The 19,919-nt window shown below is 42.6% G+C and overlaps 1 protein-coding gene across 2 annotated transcripts; it reads left to right on the top strand.

Annotated features, from left to right (window-relative positions):
• The first annotated feature begins 833 nt into the window (after nucleotides 1–833).
• On the top strand, nucleotides 834–19,919 carry SAMD8 (sterile alpha motif domain containing 8). 2 transcript variants are annotated; one of them, XM_064145529.1, is made up of 7 exons: nucleotides 834–962; nucleotides 4,179–4,301; nucleotides 8,096–8,703; nucleotides 10,471–10,566; nucleotides 11,283–11,400; nucleotides 12,152–12,302; nucleotides 14,419–19,919. In XM_064145529.1, the coding sequence occupies exons 3-7, from the start codon at nucleotides 8,126–8,128 to the stop codon at nucleotides 14,721–14,723; spliced, it is 1,248 nt and encodes a 415-aa protein (XP_064001599.1). In that variant the 5' UTR covers nucleotides 834–962; nucleotides 4,179–4,301; nucleotides 8,096–8,125; the 3' UTR covers nucleotides 14,724–19,919. The 2 variants fall into 2 exon arrangements, with proteins under 2 accessions (XP_064001599.1, XP_064001598.1); XM_064145528.1 differs by lacking the exon at nucleotides 4,179–4,301.

The following is a 19,919-nucleotide window of genomic DNA, read 5'->3' as shown; positions in this document are numbered from 1 at the left end:
TCCTTACACTTCTTCAAAGGATGTGGACATCTTCATCACTACGGTTGTGGGGTTTTAAATGATGTCAGGATCACTGTATTTATTCATGTCTCAAAAGACAAAAGGAAAACCCAAACCCGAACCAACAAACCTAAACCACTTTACTTAGTGCAGTAAGGAGCCTTTATCCAGGTTTGCATCCAGGCTGTAGTAAGGTACTCCTCAGTGGTTCCCAGAAAGATCATACTGTGAAAAAATGGACTGTAGCATCTTCCAGTGGTACTGTTCTGTACCCTTAGCGGGGTTTAAGCACGTCCTGCTGTTACCGGAGCAAGGTACCATTGCTTCTCCCTTCACCTGATCTCTGTAAGAATTGATTTACTCTTTGGACTTCTAAAGACATGCCGCCAGTCATCCCAGAATGTCGTTCCTTAGCTGGAAGCAGATGTCACTTCCACATACTTTAGCCACTCGTCCCACGTGTCCCGTGTCTCGGCCCCAGCCCTTTCCCTGCTGGGCGCCCGGCAGCCGGCAGAGGTTAGCGCAGAGGCCCCAGCGTCCCGCTAGCCCAGGGAGCCGAAGGCCTCCACTCAGCTCACCGGCGAGGCGCCAGCGGGCAGGAGCCCTGCAACTGCTCTAAACCTATGTCGGCAACGCCCGCGGCAGTAAGCCGCCAGGGGCCCGCTGCGCACGGACAGGCCCCGCACTAGTGCCCCGCTCGCCGCTGCAGCCACCCCACAGAAGGCCAGAGCGCGGTGCGTGGTGCGCAGCCGGAGCCCCACGGCCGCTGCGGGCCCTCCCGGAAGCCGCCCCCGCGCCATCGCCGCCCCTTCCGCCGCCGCCGCCGGCCGCACTTCCGGCGGGGCGATGGGCTGGTGGCGGTGGCTGCCGCCGCCCAGGAGGGCGCGCAGGAGCCGCCGCTGCCGCCGCCCCGAGGCCGGGCGCTGCGGCACCGCCACTTAGCGCTGCTGCTGCGGCGGCAGGTGAGGCGGGGCGAGCTGCGGGGGCGCTTCTCTCCTCTCCCCATCCCTTCCGTCCCCTTCCCTTCCCGCTTTGCCGCAGGCAGTGGCGCGATGGAGCGCGGTGCTCGGCGCTGGGCCCGCAGGGGCTGCTCCGCTGCTGGCCAGGGACGCGGCGGAGTCGCCTTGGCGCTGGGAGCTGGCTGCCGAGGCACCAGGTCCCCGTGCGCCGCCCCCGCTGCGGCCCGGCTGGGGGCTGCCGGTGGGTTCCGCGGGTCTCGGGAGTGACAAGGGCCGCGTCTGCCTTGGTGCCGTGTTGAAGAGCGGCGTCGTCTGCCGCTTCATCTGAGGCTTGGGTGAATCAAGCCTCCTGTGTTATCTGATTGCACTAAAATCCGCTCCACCCTAATTAACGCTCACATATTTCACGGACACGTCTTCCTTGAGGTCTGAGCGTCGGCCCGCGTTGGCTAGCGGGCTCTCGGCGCAGTACCGCCGGGCTTTCCGCGGCGGCTTTTGAGGAAACCAGTCTGCCGAGAGACTAAGAACCGTGCCTGTTTCTCACTTAAGTTAATTCATCTGTCGTGCATGAGGTGGCTCAGGCGTCGTGCCTGGTTGTATGGCTTTCCGTATGAGCTTTGTATGTTTTCTACTTGAGCAGTGACCAGCGAGGGAGGAAAGCTCGCTCGGGGCCCGAGCGTGAGGGCGTGTGGCGGGGAGGTGGCGGGATGCGCCGTGTGCCGGGCGAGAGCGGGGCAGGTCTGCGTTCGGGGCGTGCAGCTGCTGTGTTTTCTCTGGCGGAGATCTGGGAGGAGAGTGAAATGCTGTGGTTTCACATTCCTCTGTCAGCCTCGCAGGAAACCAGCAGCTTCTGGAAATGATGCTTTGTGTCAGGCTTACAGTTAGATAACAAAACAGGCATCCCAGGTCAAACCAGGTAGTTACCTGTCATACTGCTTGCTCTGCAGCTGGGTAACGGTGGTGGGTTTCCTGAGAGCAGAGTATTTCGGTTTTGAGTAAAACAAGTTTGTGAACGTGTAGGATGTGACGGTTAGTAAAGCAGCCTGGCAAAGTGCTGTTGTGGGTTCGCATACATGGTGTTTGAGGTTCAGGATTAGATGGAGCAGGCTACGCAGGGCAGCTTTTGTCTGAGTTCAAGGCTCGTATGTTTAGAAAGTCCAAATTCTGCGGGAGCTGTTAGCAGTGGGTCTGTCCCGCCTGCGTTACCGATGTGTTAGATGGCCTCAGACTGTTCACTTTAACGATGCTCACTGGCATTTCTTAAAAATGATACTTTGGAAGGGGAGCTTTTGTCAGCTCTGTAAGTCAATGGAAGACAAGGCAAGTGAGAGGCAGCTTTAATGTTCACGTATTTATTGACTGAAGTTGAAGTGGTCTCATGGCTTTGTATTACATGCTTCAGTTTGAAAAATTCATTTTATGAGAACTGGACGCACATTCTGTGCCGTAAGATGACTTCATGGAAGATTCCACTAACGATGCTCTGTCTCCACAGAGCTCCCTAGTACGGCTGAACAAGGTGTCCGGTCTACCTCCATAGCACAGCTGATGATGCTGTCAGGATCTGGTGTGGGAAGACCTCAGCAAGACACTTTCTGAGATTTAAATGCCACTCATGTTTGGTAGGAGGTGCCTCTTGCTGAATATCAGAAGCAACAGAATTGCTATGATCTTGTTCTTAATTTAATTTTCTAGCCTGTAGAAAAAAAGATGGAATTAACTCACAGGACTAAAGTGATTTTTATGCCCAGTGTAAGGAGATTCTGTGGAAAGTTTAAGTTTTTGTTGGGAAAGTGCTATTTGGATGTGAAGGAAACATTCTGTACGTTTAAAAAGAGCAAGAATTCTAGACTACCTTGTTTGCTATGCTACACGATCCTTTTGGTGGCCAGTTGGGTTGTGGGGCTGTTGTTTTGGGGTTTTTTGGTAGTATACAATTAAAACACAGCTTGGCCTAGAAGTTACAAACTTTCAGGCTCTGTACTATCACTTTTCTTGTACAGAGCTTAGTTTTGCAACCTGCTAAGCCGGTTGAGATCCATAGACCGTGTTCTATTAAAAATGTTTAGTTGATAATTACCTAACTTTTAGAAGGTTGGGGGTTTTTTTTGTTGTCTTTATTTTAATATATCTAAAATGAAGAAGATGTTCACTAGACCAGAAATTACAGGTTGTAAATGCCTGTGCAGAGTGAAAACAAACACAGTGTAACTTCAGGTTTTGTTTTCGTATTCATATGGATGGAGATTTTTTTCTCCTGTTGCCCCCCCTAAGATGGGGCTATGGGAAGAAAAGATATAAAAACCTAAATTGCTTTATTGCTAAGTTGTATAAGGGTAAAGAGCAGCAAATATTCCATTAGGAGATGGATATACTACTTGTTGAAGTTGGAGTTGCAAATACTTGACATTTAGCATGTGAAAGGTTTGAGATCTTGTGCAAATATTAGTGAGCACTTTGAACCACATCCTAAGGTAAGTGGTGGAGTACTTGACCCATTTGTTTTTAAAAGTTGCTTGTATGTGCCTTGAGTTATGGTGGTAGGATCAAACATGTTTTGTTAAGTGGATAGGAGAGGAGGAGTTGAGCCACTCAGCATTTACTTGAGTGTAGTACAAGCCATGTGGCTCACCGAAGAGTGGGAGTCAGGGAGCAGGATGCGTTCTGTTTGGCTTGCTGCAATACGGAAGCGCACTTGGTTCTCAGGACAAGGACGGTTAGCGCTCAGGGCTTTGAGCGGTAGCTGCTGTCAGTTGTGTCCAGAGGCGTCTGACAGACTCCTGTAAACCCATGGAGCTAATTTTGATTTTACAGTGTCAGTTCCATGTTTTCCCCAATGCAGCACTTGAAGAAGTAATGACTGAAAAGCACATCTTCTCTGGCATACAGTAAACCAAACCAGTGTCACTTTGTGAGATGTCTCATGTTGTTTCCATAGACAGCAGTCAGACCTTGGAGCACGGTTAAAGTACTGCTGATAAAAGTCTCACTGCAATTGTTTATGAAGCGACTCTGATAGCAGAGTTTTTAATAAAACTGAGTACAGGAGTACTTCCACATTTGATATTATTGCTTACTTGCTACAAGAAATATTTGTCCATTTTTTCCTTCTCCAGGTGGTCATTTTGCTGTATCAGATCAGTTCTGTATGGTAACATATTGAAGACCTTTCGGGAAAGCAAGTATTTTTGTAACTGTTTTTTCCCCTTTGTTTCCAAGACCTGGTACTACATGTGGTGGTGTTTAGAAGGTCGATGGCAGTGACACCCTTGGTGGTATTTGCTGTAAAAAAGCTCTGAAGAATTTAGAGTTCTCAGGAGGAGCAAGTGACAAGCTTCTGGTGTAAGTCAGCAGACTCTCTGAGACTTCTGATTCGTAACAAGACAGTGCTGGGCGTTCTTTTTCCAGCACAGCATTACTAAGTTGGGATGTGACAGTAGCCTTATTATTGCAGGCTGGAGTAGCTCATGCTTTTGTGTATGGCGCTTTTGTGCGTGGTAGCCAGGGCCTCTAGTCTGGGTCTTGTCCATGTTGCAGACCTGCAGCCTTGGTACACAAGAACGTTTGCCCCGAGGTGGGAGGTGTCTTGGTTCTAGGCCAGCAAACTCCGTGAAGGAGGGGCTGACTTGGAATTGCCTATATTCAGACTTCAGCCTGGAGCCTTCTACAAAGAAATCTGGGTTAAATCTTTGGAGATTTGGTAGTTCCTCACTGTCCTTGCTAAAATTACTCTCAAGGGTGGTCAGAGTTGAACCTATCTGGGGAAAAAAAATCAAGAGGCAAGGAGGGACACAAGCAGTCCCAGGCACATGTGGGCAGGTGGTGAGGCAGCAGTGGTGCCCGTAGAGCTTTGCATTCACGTGTGGAATAAACAAATGTAGTCAGTGTTCTGCTAACTGCTTCGAACTAACCAGGATCTTATTTAACCCTTCAGCCGTGACTCTGGTGTAAGCAAGTTTTGTTTCTGCAAGAAGATTGCAGCCTAACATTAGTGTGATAGTAGTGCTGCTTTTCCTTGGCTAAAGTAGTGATAATCACGTTCAATTTTCCTCATTTTTCCTCAGTATACTGACTCAAAGTCTCTGTGCTAGGAAAGTTAGACACTCAATGGTGGACTGTTAGTAGTTCAGTAGATGAAAACACAATAAAATCATGGATAAACCTTCTGAGAGAGAGATTAGTTTTCCATATACATCTAGGCAGAGGATTGTGCTAACGGTATCCTCAGGCTCTCGAAGGCATGCCGTTTCTTAAAGTGCCCTAACCAGACTGTAGAAATATTAATGCCTTATAAAGTAATTTTTTTTCTGAGGAAAAAATATATAGGCACCACACATACGAAGTTCATATTCAATTGTGTTCGTGCTGTTGATCAGAAGGCTGGGAAAGGAAAAGGGGAACCGGGACACATGATACGTCCTGCTGGTGAGCTGGCTAAATACCAAGTCACAGTAGCAGGGAAGTAATCAGCTAGCTAGCTGCAGACAGTGCTGATGTCAGGTGGAAGATACATTTTGCCCTCTGACGCGTAAGTCTGCTTGCTCTGTGTTACTCATGCATGCTATTCATCATTCAATAATGTTATCCATTATTTGCTCTCATCCATAAAAGCAGTAATGCAGAAGCCAGAGTAGTTCCCGACGTTGTTTTCTTCCAGAAGGCGCAGCTGTTTGGGTGACTCAGTCTCTCTCCTGCTACTTGAAGGCAGTTTCGTGTTGCAGCCTGGTAGTGTCGGAAATGTTACGTAGCATTTTTAAGCTTCAAAAATGAGCAGGAGCAGTTGGGCACAGAGATCTGTATTGTACTTTTTACCCTATAAACTACCTAAGTGCCACTAAATAAGAAGTCTGAAGGAGAGAGCGGTTTCTGAGTTTAAAGGAATTGCTTTGTCATCGAAACTGAGCTTAACTGTTGCTGTTGAGAAGAAATCAGCTCCCAGCTGTGTGGCATGGTTTAAGCCGGTGCTTTGTGTAAATGCGTGTTTCTCTCATTGGTTTGTCTTTTCTAGTTGACTACATGTTTTGTCTCTGACAGGATTTAAAACCAGGAGCAGGTTTTATCAGGTGCACCTTAAGGTTAATGGAGAGTTTCTTCCAGGTACAGCACTTTCTGTCAGTAATGACCTTTGATGGGCATGCTTACTCAGTGTCCTAAGGTTACTTATACTGCACCTTTGTTAGGGCTTGGTTGATATTCGTGCAGTGGCAGATGAAGGAACAGTAGGCTTGTGTGGCTTCTGACAAACGAGCAGAATTCCTGTAGGTTAGGAAGAGTTTCCTGCCTTTACCCTCAGAAGTTGCTTTGGTTAGAAGACAAAGTAAGTTAAGTAAGTCAGTGAACTGGTCATTGATGGCAAATTACATGTCAGAATTTCTTTAACAGATGTGTAAGTGAAGCAGTTGTTACAGCTGCTTTGAGCCAGATTTCAGAAAATGCTAAGATGAGACAGAAGTTAGAATATATCCTTTCGTCTGGAGGAGTATAGTAAATACAGAGATTCTAGTAGTGGCTTAGGGATGTTTTGGCAGCTGCTTCAATCAGTGTATGTGAGCTTATATACAGAGTGACTGTACGTGGAGTTCTGCAGTATTTAAACTGTGCCTTAAGTGATCTTAATATACAATCAACTCTCAGGAGAGTCTTCAGAAGTATCATGCCCTCAATTCTCTTAGAAGGTCAGCTGTGATTTGTGTGCTCATTTTTCTTCTAAACTCTTTCTTTTGAGCTGCTGAGATGTCTTGTTGGACAAAATGAATCTTCTCTGATACAGAATAAAACAGCCTATTGTCCTATACCTATAAGCTAATGGATGCAAACCGGAAGAAAAAGAAGTTGTATCCAATAAGTATGATAAGAGCTACTTCTAGCAATAAGTGCAGTACCTCTTCAAAAAGGGAAAGGAGAAGGAAAGAGCTTCTGGTTTTAGAAAACCTCTGCCCTTGAAAAACATGTAAACCTGTTGAATATTCGTGATGGGTTTGAGTTTACTGTATACAGAAGCTAAATACTAGATTACATAGACTGTTCCCCTCACCTTGAGGGATCTATGTGGCACTAGTGTGTTGTACTCTCTTGCATTTTCTGAGATGTGCTTGGCTTAATTGACGCATTCTGATTAGAGTTTTTGTCAAGCACAAAAGCACTGTGAAATTGTGACCATTTCTTAGGTGGCTGTACATAAGCTACCAAATTTAAATTGTGCACAAATCCATTCTGTACTACCGTGGGTCTTAAATATTGGATAAGCTTTTCATTACTTTCCATCACTCATCACTGTCAGAGTGTTTTCATATATTCCATGTAACATTATGTGGTTGTTTTTTTTTCCCCCCGTCTGCTCTGTGTCATTCTGGAGACTTGTCGGGGCTGTGTGACTAATATGTTGGTGAGATGTCTTGAATTCTTTCAAACAGTATTCTAGAATCAAAAAAGCAGTTACTGAGAAATTTGTATGAAGAGAGTACATCTTTTTCTGGGGTTGGTTACCTATCACTGTGCAAGATGCTTTGGAATTAAAGCTAATGCTAAATTTCTAGTACTGTTATTTTGATGTATTAGTATTTTAAAGGATTTGCATTTTAATAAGCATCTGTCTTAATTACTGAGATCAAATACTGAAGTGTGATGGCTGCACCATCCACATACAACTGACATGCCTCTGGTCAGTGCTATTGTTGATACCTAGACTTAGGTTTACTTTGAAGGGATGAGGAGTGTCATGCTGCCAAAGCTCCAGTATGCATTTTAAAACTGTGGAGTGTGTAGAACTGTAATGTATTATTTTAGCTTTAATTCAGTTTTACACGGTTGTGGACTGTGCTTTCTTGCTTAGTTTATGACCAGCAAACAGTGGAAAAGACTAATGGCTACGTTGTTATTTAAACAACAATCTCTTTTGCATTGCCTAGTGTAGTTAATAAACTTGGATTTACTTTTTTCAAACAAAAGAATAAAAGTAGGCTAGGTGCTTCTGGGAAATGTTCTCCTTGAATAAAAAATGTTTAAAAACATTGAAATATCACTTACCTAATGCATTATATGTCTGGGCAATTAAGCATCTAAGATCATACAAAATATATCGTCATTTCAGTCATCTTCCTTTAAATATTATCTTGTCTCTTTCCAACATGTAACAGGTTGATTTTATTGGTGGCTATAGAAGAATAATGGCAGGCAACAACCAGATTTGCATTCGACGTTGGACTACCATGAATGTGGCCAAGTGGCTGAAGGAAGAAGGCTTCTGTGAATATGTGGACGTTTTGTGCAATAGACACAGGCTAGATGGAATTACACTGTTGACACTTACAGAGTATGATTTACGATCCCCTCCTTTGGAAATCAAAATCCTGGGGGATATCAAGAGACTGATGTTGTCTATACGAAAACTGCAGAAGCAACATATTGATGTCCTGGAAGAGCTGGGTTACAACAGCGATAGTCACGTTGGCACAGTGTGCCCAAGTATGGGCTCACTGCAGAGTACAGATTGGTTTTGTAATGGTGAAGTACCTCGGGACTATGATGGACCCATCACTGACTTGAATGGTGATCAGCATCAGTATACAAATGGCAAAAACAAACACTCCACTCGAAGACTGGACCCAGAGTATTGGAAGACAATTTTAAGTTGTGTGTATGTCTTCATTGTGTTTGGCTTTACGTCGTTCGTTATGGTTATAGTACATGAGCGAGTACCTGACATGCAAACGTATCCTCCTCTACCAGACATATTTCTAGACAGGTAAGCAATTTGCCTTTAAAGCAAAGTAGTAACATGCTGATTAAAGTATAGGCTGTCTTTCCTTCATTCTCCAAGTATTATATACTCTGAAAGATGTCTCTGCAAAGCACTAATTAGAGTGTAGTAAACCACTCTGCTGAGTTTGAAATGTGCATCAGTTAGAAGCAGACACTTGGTCTTCTCAGGGGGAAAAATTAATTGAGCTGTTGTTCTACCCAGGTGACATTTAATTCTACTAGCTGATCGCAACACAGGAATTAACTTGTCCAGCCTGTCACTCCAGCAGAAATGGTGATGGTCAGCTGGCATAGATGGGGAGCTGTATATGTTTTCTGAAATCCATATGCTGTTATGAAGCCTGACGTGTCTTGGTATGGAAAAACTTTTGATGAAGGAATAGTTTGGTCTGCCAGGCAGCAAGGAAATTGGAAGGGAATAGCATTGATACTGTATTTTTGCCTCTCTCTCTCTCTCTCTCTCCTGCCAACTTAGGAAGTTATTTCAGAGAAACGCTGAAGCAGACTAAATAGACCAGCATCTTATTTAACCATAGAGTATCTGTATACTAAAATACCATTGTGACTTATGCAGTTCTTGCTTAGTTTGAAAGAAAACATTCTACTTCAGGAAGAAAAGAGCCACAATAACTAGTGTGAAATTTTAATAACTGCAGATTTAATAGAAGATAAATGCTTGCTTTGAGGAATTAAACTTGCACCACGGAGAGCTTTTTGACTAGACAGTTTTATTAGACAAAGATATTCTGTTTAACAATTCAGTCTTCGGATCTCCTTATTCCTGCCAGTAATTTCCATTTAAAGTTGTGGCTTTCATGAAGTTAGGAGGAATCTAATCTTTTGACTTAAGTGTGTGGAATCCCCCATAAATTTAGATATAACTCAAAAAGGATGGACCACATCCAGCAGAGTGGAATAGGTGAGAGAGGATGTGAGCTGTGTCATGACTGGGGTTTGATTGTGGGTAGCTAGCACACTATTCAGTGGGCAGGAGGATGGGAGAGGTCAGAAAGCATCAGCTCACAAAACAATGCAATGGATATAGTGCAAAGCTGCATTCGAGCAGCACTTTGCTGCCTTTTTTTATCAGAGGGAACACAAAAGCATGAGGAGCAGCCTCTCTTGAAATCTCTCAGGATGTGTTTTGATAAAATTGCAGAGTAAGAATTGTTACTGGTGCAAGAATGTCTTAAAGCTCTTGACAGGCAAGGCAATTTGGATTGGCATGTGGCGATTATCACTGAAATCGAATGCTGAAAGCAATAGTTGTTTTTCCTGACACTTGCCTGTGCAGTTCTCCTTCCTTGTGAGTATTTGGGATTTTAAGCTTGGCAGCATTTTATTAACTGTGTTTTTATGGCATTCTTACAAGGGTAGGTAGCATAATTTACCTGATGCATGCCTGTGTCAGAATGAAAAAGGCTGCTGGGAAACAGTGGGTAGAGGAACACATCCTGTTGGTAAATGGCACATATAAATGAAGAGCTTGTACTTGAATTTTTCTGCCTTAGTGCATTCTGTGTAAATGTCTACTGAAAAGACATTACTAGAAAGGAGATGATGTAGTTAAAAATTATTTCAAAGTCTATATAATTCACTGTACCAAAGTAAATTTTGGTTGTAGTTTGAACTAGTGTCAGATTAATGCAAGTTAGTTTTGTATTTAAACCCTTATGGGATTTCACTGTCAGTACAAGGAGGAAAAATTAAGCCTTTGTATTGTAACTTTCTTGCTTCATCCCTTTTTTAGTGTCCCTAGGATACCGTGGGCTTTTGCTATGACTGAAGTATGTGGTGTAATTCTTTGCTACATTTGGCTATTGGTTCTTCTGCTTCACAAACACAGGTACAGTACCTAAAATTCAAATTAACTGGTGCTTTGATTTTAACAGAATTTGTTACAGTTGTTCAAGACTTTTCACTCAGTAAGTCTTGTGAGCTCCGAATACTTTCCTGCCAAAATGGGTCCGAGGATTGAATAACAAATGGTGGGGTTTTAATCTTACGAAGGAGCAACCTGAAACTTCTTTTATACCACATTTATGTTATTGTCTTCAGAAACATCTGTACTTCAGAGTTGTTAGGCTACATTTTGTGTAACAGTTCTATATGTAAGAAAATCCTGTGAGAAACAAATTCCCTAAGCTGGCCGGGCCGTCCTGCGGGCTCGCTGCCAGCAGCAGCGTGTGTGCGTGCATCGGCCGAGTTAAATTTTACCAGCTGCTTGATTTTTGCCAGTTTGCCAAGGGAAGGTAGGAGTGCCAGAGCTAACGTAAGTGTAGCTTCAGAGGGGTGCAGCTGGACCGTTGGGTGGCAGGAAACTTGCCAGTGTCTCACTCATTATGTGGGAGCCATACCTCTACAGTACTACTTTAAAATCCAGTTGGGGTTTTTCACATTGTGGCCGTTTGAGCTGATCCTCTAGCTCAGACATAGGGGAGAGATGTTGGAGCAGTGATGAAGGGACTTCATGGAACTAAGCTGGAGTGTGGGGACAAAGCTGATCATAACTTTGCTGATTTAAAAAACACTCTTGCAACAATTCCTATGTACTTTTCCCAGGTCTATACTTCTGCGAAGGCTGTGCAGCCTCATGGGGACAGTGTTCTTACTACGTTGCATTACAATGTTTGTTACCTCGCTCTCTGTGCCAGGACAGCACTTGCAGTGTACTGGAAAGGTAAAAGCTTCAAATGTTTTTAGTCGTTTTTCTTGTTTCCTTTGTTAAAAGGTTTATTTAAGATACAATTCAGATTCTTGTAACCATAATGTTTATGTTTGGAAGAACAGCGTTGTTGCTGTCCTGTTGCCCTCCATGCTTCTTCCTTAGTTGCTGTTATGCAGGCAATCACCCTTGCCACTTCAGAGGGGAAATAAGTGTTTGGGGAAGTGCAGAACAGTGCAGAATAGTTCACACTGTAACCCAGAGAAAATACAATGGGGAGGTGTGCACTTAAGATATGGATGTCATGAAAAAGGACTGAACATGGAGTAATCCCTTCTTTGTCTTGTTAGATACACAAACCAAAGCTATTGTTAGTTCACCCTTTCTAATAAGGGCTATTTGTGGAACATGGATTCTCTTTTTGTTTTATTCTAGCTCTTAGTTAGAAGTGATTGAACTGAATATATTGGGAGATTGAATATATTCAAAATGGGGGCAGATTCTGTATATAAGCCACTTGCAACAACATACTTGCTCTGTATTCCAGTGTTCATCAGAGGTGCAATGAATGCAGTTAGTAATTGTAGTTAGTAATGTTACTCACTGCCACAGTAAAATTCAGAGAGGTTCTGACCTGTGTTTTTAAAAAAAGATCCAACATGATAAATAGTGTTAAACATCAGAGAACTAAACAGCTAACTTTAGGAACATATCATTTGGGCTGCGGGGCTGGAACTTACTGAAGGTTCATGTTGCTGTCTCGTAGTTGTATGGCAACGTTTGGGCAAAACTCCAACGGGCATTTGCAATATGGAGTGGCTTTGGAATGACTCTGACTGGAGTACATACCTGTGGAGATTATATGTTCAGTGGCCACACTGTTGTCCTGACTATGCTCAACTTCTTTGTCACAGAATGTAAGTACACAATGTCAATACTTGAATGTCCTTAAGTGCTAAGAATATACTCTGCTTGCTGTCAACCCAGGGTGTGAGAGTGTAAATACTCCAGGCTTGGAGAAGAGAGGCTGGAAAGCTGCCCGGTGGAATATTGCTCAACAGCCAGCTGAATATCAGGCAACAGTGTGCCCAGGTGGCCAAGAAGGCCAACAGCATCCTGACTTGTATTAGAAATAGTGTGATCAGCAGGACCAGGAGAGTGATTGTCCCCCTCTATTTGACAGTAGTGAGGCTGCAACTTGATTACTTCGTTCAGTTTTGGGCCACTCACTACAAGAAGGACATCAAGGTGCTGGACTGTGTCCAGAGGAGGGCAGTGAAGCTGGTGAACGATCTGGAGAACTGGCTTTAGGAGAAATGGCTAAGGGAACTGGAGTAGTTTAGTCTGGAGAAAAGGGGGCCGAGGGGAGGCCTTACTGCTAGAGGAAACAGCCTCAAGTTGTTTCAGGAGAGGTTTAGATAGGGTAGTAGGAAAAATTTCTTAACCTAAAGTATTACTAAGCACTGGAACAGGCTGCCTGGGGAGGTGATGGAGTTACCATCCCTGGAGGTATTTAAAAGATGTGTAGATGTGGTGCTTAGTGACATGATTTAGTGGTGACTTGGCAGTGCTGGGGTAATGGTTATTTTAAAAAGACCCTTGCAACAAAGAAGATTTGATGATTCTAGGTATATCTGCTGCTTAACCTTCTGCTCTGGCTTAACCCCAGACAGCAATTAAGCACCACACAGCTGCTTGCTCCTTCCTCTCTCACTTTCCTGGTCCTGGTGACAACACTGTTTATAACAGAAGCCAGGGCACTGTTAGCCTTCTTGGCCACCTGGGCACACTGCTCAGGTGTCTCTCCCTGTTCAGGGGCTGAACAGGGGGAGACAACTGGGGAGGGAGAAGTACAGTGTGTGAGTTGGGATGAAGACAGTTTAATAAAACAGAACAGGGAGGGAAAATAGTAGTGATAAAATAATCAAAATTGGTGAGGCATAATACATGGCTCATGACCTGCTGGCCAGTGCCTACCCATCCCTGAGCCATGGTGCTCACAGTTAACATACTTCACGTGACATCATATGGTATGGAGTACCCTTCCCCAGCCTCTTGTGCACCCCCATCCTCCACTGACAGAGCAGCATGAGTCGCTGGAAAGTCCTTGACACAGAAAAAACATTGCTTAGCAACAACTAAACCATCATTGTGTTATCAACATTGTTCTTGTCCAAAATCCAAACACAGCACTGTACCTGCTACTAGGGAGAAAATGAACTTCATTCCTGCTGTAACTAGGACACCTCAAAAAGTTCAGACTGCAGTACTAAAGCAAACAAATAAAATATCAAATCGCTGATACTTTGCTCAGATTTGTGACAGTTCATTTGCAGACAGGAATGGAACAAGACCACCTAGATTCATTGAAGGGTGAGTAGGCCACAGTTGAAAGAACAAACAAGACAAGGAAATTAGAAAGGCTTCCTAGTTTGCCACTGAGAGAATAGCAGGGAAGTTATTGTTTGTGCATTTGCCACTGACGCGGTCAGGCCAACTGCCCAGCTAAATACCTCTGCATTTAGTATAATCCATAAAGCCAAAGACCAAACCTCATAATGAGTGAGAATCTATTGGACAGTTGTGCTCTTCTATGAAGTCAGAGTATGATTGGATACATAATAAACCAAGCTAAGATAATGAGTTTGAGTTAACCTATGGCAGAATGACTGCAATAGCAAAGTAATATATGCTTTATGGCATGGCAAAGGTATAATTTTCATTAAAAGAAGCTGGTTGAAAAAAGAATTCTTCTGTGCCTGGTTCTAAACCATTCTGGGATGCTCTGTTCATCCCAAATGGAGTCATGGCTGTATTTGTCATTAAGCAATGGACACCAAAGTGTTTTGATTTTCTTCTTTGGTTGTGTTTGGGTTTTTTTGCTGTTCATTGAAGATGTAGATGGTATTCCAGATGAAGACAGGAACTTCCTCACACTTCTGAATGAACACCCTTTATAAAAATTCACAAGTCTAGGCTTGGATTTTGTACTACCCCAGACTTTGGAGACACTAACTTTCTGTTTTCTCCTAGATACACCAAGGAGCTGGAACTTCTTGCACACCTTGTCATGGGTCCTGAATCTCTTTGGGATCTTTTTCATTTTGGCTGCACATGAACATTACTCTATAGATGTCTTCATTGCCTTCTACATCACTACAAGACTCTTTTTGTATTACCATACTCTGGCTAACACTAGGGCGTATCAGCAGAGTAGGAGAGCAAGGATCTGGTTTCCAATGTTTTCTTTCTTTGAATGCAATGTTAACGGTACTGTTCCCAATGAGTATTGCTGGCCCTTTTCAAAACCTACTCTACTGAAAAGGTTGATTGGCTGAAGAGTATGCGGGTCAGTTCAGACTTCTGTGAGGAGTTGCAACTAAGATCCGACAAGGCTAGCTGAGGGGAATGTAAAGTAATGGTTTTTGACTCTCTGATCTCCTCTTCCTTGTCTTGTTTCTTAGATTCTTAGCCATAACATGGGGTTCCCATGCTTCACAGGGATGTGGGTTTGAGGTTTTGTTGCTGAAATACAAAAGCAATGTGGGGGCTAGTAAGGGTTATCAGGGAGCCAGGAATATAAAGCAGAATGCCATTACCTGTAGCAAGGGTTTATGTGAATGTTTATGTAACTTCAAATATGTGCTTGTACAGAATAGAATTCTACACTTCACAGGTGCAAATCTCCACTACCTAACGTGCCAGCCTGGCTAAAAAAGTAGGACTTTATTATAAAGACTCTCCTTTGAAACAGTCCTAAGTGTAATTTTCAAAACAATCTCTGTATGCTTAACAGTGGAGGAGTACTGTGTCACAAAGAAAGTAGTATAGCTCCTTGCCACTGTCAAACAACTTACTTGAACTGTTCCTTGAAGTGTTAAATAATAAGTCTTAAAGTATAACTGACACTATAAATGGTCTGCATACAGATTGCCAAAAATGAAAGTCTGTCTTGTGGCTATGCAGTGATTTTTTTTTGAGAGCTTATTTAGTCTAATCATTAGCTGCCAATACAGTTGTTCTAGCACTCTAAGTCTTCCCTTTTGTGTTTAAATACATGAGCTAAAGTAACTGCTGCATCCAGTGAAGGTAATTAATTTAGCTTTAGTGAGTTTAGAGCCACAAAATAACTTTTGTGTGGTTTTAATTGTTTTCTTCCCCAACCTGTGCATGTTTTTTGGAGCAGCTCTTTAACACTGAGAAAACAGAACAGTGACCTTCTTCATGTATTTTATTGTCCCATAGTGGGTGGGGAGATGCATGTAGTAACTCTTCAAGGAGAACTAATAATAGTGAGTATTGGAAATAGTACACACGTTGATGTATGTTGTAGCAGTCTGATGTCAGCAGTGTGGTGAACGTTTCTGTACATACATATGCACAGTATATTTGTTAATAGATATAAACACATATGCTCTGATCAGTATGGGAAGAGACTACTTTTAAACTAAGTTGCTCATTGACTACACTGAAAGATAACAGTACTATAAGCAGTTGAATTTTGGTTGTTTAAAAATAAACAAAGAACAAAACCCACAACAAAACAACCCCCAAGCCACCACTTTCAATTCATGGTGTGTTAGCACGGTTGTATGGTGATCTCTTACGCAGTGGTTTGTAAGGGGACAGTCCCAGGGTTGGACATAGAGACTTAACATAATATTTCAGCTAAAGGAAAACTGAGAGGTGGAAAGGTGCAAAACATAGAAGTGGCACAGACTTTCTAATTTGGTTATAGCAATTTCTGAGCAGGTGATAAGTGCAAGTGGTTGTGTAAGTTGTCTTTGGAAAAGCTACATAAAGCACTTAGAGCTTGGTACAAGCTGACTTGATGTCTACAATATACTTAGCTTTGCTGGGAAAAAATCCCTTTGGAATTTTGCTAGAGAGTTTTGTATGTGCAGACTTGTAACCTGCTGTGGGCTGCTCTTTATTTTGTTCCTCTTATAAACCTGGAATCTAGTAACTAGAGTATATTCAGTTCTTTGTAGTATATTACTTTGTAACTTAATTTAGCACCTGTTCCACAGGAGTTGTGCATCTTAGAGTATCTCTGCCAGCTGTATTGAGCACAGATGCATTGTACTATTTGGCAGACTTTTATATCTGTAACATTCCAGTTTTTTAGCAGAATTGCAGGTTCCGTTTGGTGTAGCCCGATGGCTCCTGCCATCCACTGTGGGAGTACACTTACTATGAGGGGAAAAAAAGAGGAAATATTCTAACATGTGGAATGACTTTTTATTTGCTGTTCTTCTCTTTCTGATTTCAGAAAGACAACTTGAACATTCCTCTTGAGACTTTATAATCAAAGAACTATAGTTGTTAATTTCTATTTGCCTTTGCAATGCACACGCAGTTCCAAGTGCTGGTTTTTTAAACTCTAGGAAACATCTCTTCTCAGGATGTGCAGATTGTACTCCAGGTGAAAGCATGAGGAGAGGTATCCAGTCAAATTTGCAAAGCTGTTCACTCTGAAAAGAGCCATGTCAGTACTAACTGGCTTAGCTGTGTCTAAGCTGAAAACTGATTTTGCAACTTAGGCACGCAGGAGAACTTTTGAGTCCAGCCCAGTGTAATAACGTTTACATAAAGTAAAGCTGTCTCATTTCAACAAAAAATGGAGTTCATAAACTTTGAAATATGAGGCTTCTCCTTGTTCTAATTTAATTCTTCAAATTCTGTTAAGTAAATCCATATTCTCAATCAGCATTGCCTATTGGTGGTTTTTTTAAAGGAAACTTGTTCTTTTCTGCTGCTTCCCTTGGTGCTGAATACCTGAATCCGAGATAAGCGATACAAGAAGGTTGTTTTTATGAGCATTGCAGTGAGTTAAAACTTTGTCAGGATAATGGACCTGTTTTGGAAATTAATTCTTTCTGTCTATAAACATGCAAGAGACAGGCTTGTAATTGATAGAAGACAGGAAAATCTGAGCTTGCCAACAAAACTGCACAGGTCATTGAAAGTTGGTAAAGTAAGTTTTATTGTTCGCTACAGGGAAACTAGTTTCAAGTGACTGATAGCTTAAAAGTATGGACCTTCTTTTTAAAGTGTCAGTGTTTTGAAAGCATTTGGCTGCTTCTGTGCTGCTGACAAGCACTTTCAAGTAAAGGCAGCAGAGCATCACTGGCACTTGGATTTAAAGCTAAATATGACCAGGGTTGTCCTTCCCACGTGTTAATGCAAGAGTGTTTTTGCCGTCCTGTAACGTGCTGCACCTTTTTTGTGCAAAGCCCTTTTCTGTGGTCTGGGAGCACAAGTAATCTGAATGCAGAGGAATAAATGAATTACTGAGTTATGGGAGCAGGTGCAAAGTGTCTGTCAACATTAGCCTAGTACTACAAAGTGCAGAAACTAGTCAAACAGAAAAGTCTTACCTTGAATGGCTTTGGATACACAAAAGAAGAGGAGGGCCACATTTTTTGATACCTTAGCAAATCTAATAGTGTTTAAGACTTGACAATAGTCTCAAGCTCTTCCCTATCTATTAACTGGAGATATGTATGCACATAGCTGCAAGCAACAGACACAGGTATTACCCCATCCCTTCCTTCCTGTCCTGTTGTACCTTACTATACAGCTTCTTAAAATAAGTTTCCTGTACTTCTTGTCTTTAGTTTGTCCTTTCTGGAAGATCCCTTAAAGTGGCACTGCAGCCAGAAATCAGCTTGTCACAGATGTGCATTTTAGAAAATGCTGCTTACACTGACAGAAGCTTATGGAAGGCTCCTCCAGCTGCTCTGGAATGGTGATACAGACAGCTTCTATATCTGCTAACTAGCTTCATGTCCTCTGGCAAACAAGGTAACTGTTACACAAGGTGTTGGTACGGAAATATAGATAGGCTTGAAGTATACATCCAAGACCAGCAAGAATTGGATCCTCTAAGTATGTTCCTTGTGGTGAATCAGATGATATGCCTAACTTTAAGCAAATCACTACTCCTGAGTTCAGTGGGGGTTGCCATTTCAATGTAGGCATCTCTGTGAATAAGGCCAAGCTGCGCTGTGTGTGATGCACTGCTGCGGTCAATGGCAGTAGGCAGTGTCACTTTCTCTGCCCCCACAGTTACTATGGAAGAAAACATTCCAGTAGAATTTCAAAGCAATTACTAGTTAACTGGCTTCTGAGAGAATAAAATTGTAACCAGCCTCCCTGGTTTTCTGTTAAATGAGACCATTTAGAAGTACTGAAACCTTTCAGTGAGGATAAAAGCACAGGTGTCTATAATCTTACCTATATGACTGTGTCACATAGTGCCAAAGCGAGTATTGAAGGGAAAGATGTGAGGAGCAAACTCAGACATACATGCAAGTCTTTTGCAACAGGTAATATTTCCTTGGGAATTTTAATCAGTGTTTGCATACTTAGCACTATGCTTGTCCACCGTTAGCTAGTTTTTGATGTATGACAGTCCACTAGGTTTTCAAGCACCAAAACCATTGTGGAGCTGAGCATTCATTATTAAATGTGCATTTGAAGAAACAGCAGATGTTTACAGGGGGAAAAATGGGTTTGTGGACCTGGAGTATTGATAAGAATAGCCTGTAACAAATGCTAGCTATTATTCCTGTCAGTGTAGTTTCTACTGAAGAGTTGGGGAGAATTTGCAGTAAGCTACAGACAATAATTGATTTTTTCCTTGGGTTTGTTTTGATTTTTTTTGGTTGTTGTTTGGTTTTGGTTGGTAGTTTTTCTGGGGTTTTTTTGCAGGTTTCTTTTGAGTCATCTGTGACACTTATAGAAACTTAACACGTAGTTAGAAAACTCATCGTGGTCTTGTCAACATGGAAGTATATTTGGCAGAAGCCATCTTACTCTCTGCATGTAGACTGCATCAGTCAGCAGTCACTTGACAGGCCATTGATGATTCATACAGATTGTAATTTCTGATACATTTTTGACATTGAAAAGATACATTGGGAAATTACCCTAACTGAGAGAATATTTCTGTAGGAAAAGTCCACTGCAGTGCACGTACTGATGTCTTGTTCACTGTATGAAGCAAAACACCCAGAAGATCCCTCACAACCCCTCCAACACTAGTCTCGTGAAGAGTAAATTTAGCCATATCCTGCATCCTTACTTTTTGTATCTTAAGAAGTTTGCCGTGAGTATTACGTACCTAATTCAGCACCATGCGCGCTCTAGGAGGCAGTTTGTCACGGGTGATGAGAAATGTGGAGCACAGTAACTTGAGGTCTGCGTAGGTAGATACATTTTTTGGTATGTTTTTGTCAAGTACAAGAAATGTGTCACATGTGAGAAAGCACAAACTGCATTACACGTGGCACTTAACAGAGCAGGGCTGCAGAAACATGGCTTTTCACGCTGCACACGTGCTTTGGGCTGTTCTGCCAGAAAGTAGTACTACCTAATAGCTAGAAGGTGTGCCAGTGAAGTTTGAAGTGAGCACTGTAAATAAGTAACTATTGTTTTGATTCTAAACCCAGATTGAATTAATATATGGTTTTATATCTTTGTTGTATGAAAATGTATTTAAAAGTACTAAAATAAAATATTTGAAAGAG

Source organism: Pogoniulus pusillus, chromosome 6 (assembly GCF_015220805.1).
Source record: "Pogoniulus pusillus isolate bPogPus1 chromosome 6, bPogPus1.pri, whole genome shotgun sequence".
Lineage (NCBI taxonomy): Eukaryota > Metazoa > Chordata > Aves > Piciformes > Lybiidae > Pogoniulus > Pogoniulus pusillus.
The sequence above is the reverse complement of the archived record's forward strand: the minus strand, read 5'-3'. Positions and strand labels throughout refer to the sequence as shown.

What these genes read in the sequence shown, in the direction of transcription:
- SAMD8 (XM_064145528.1), top strand. Translation starts at nt 8,126, where the DNA reads ATGGCAGGCAACAACCAGATTTGCATTCGACGTTGGACTACCATGAAT. An exon ending in CCAGACATATTTCTAGACAG is followed by an intron (nt 8,704 to 10,470) that starts GTAAGCAATTTG and finishes TCCCTTTTTTAG; the next exon opens with TGTCCCTAGGATACCGTGGG. An exon ending in CAACTTCTTTGTCACAGAAT is followed by an intron (nt 12,303 to 14,418) that starts GTAAGTACACAA and finishes GTTTTCTCCTAG; the next exon opens with ATACACCAAGGAGCTGGAAC.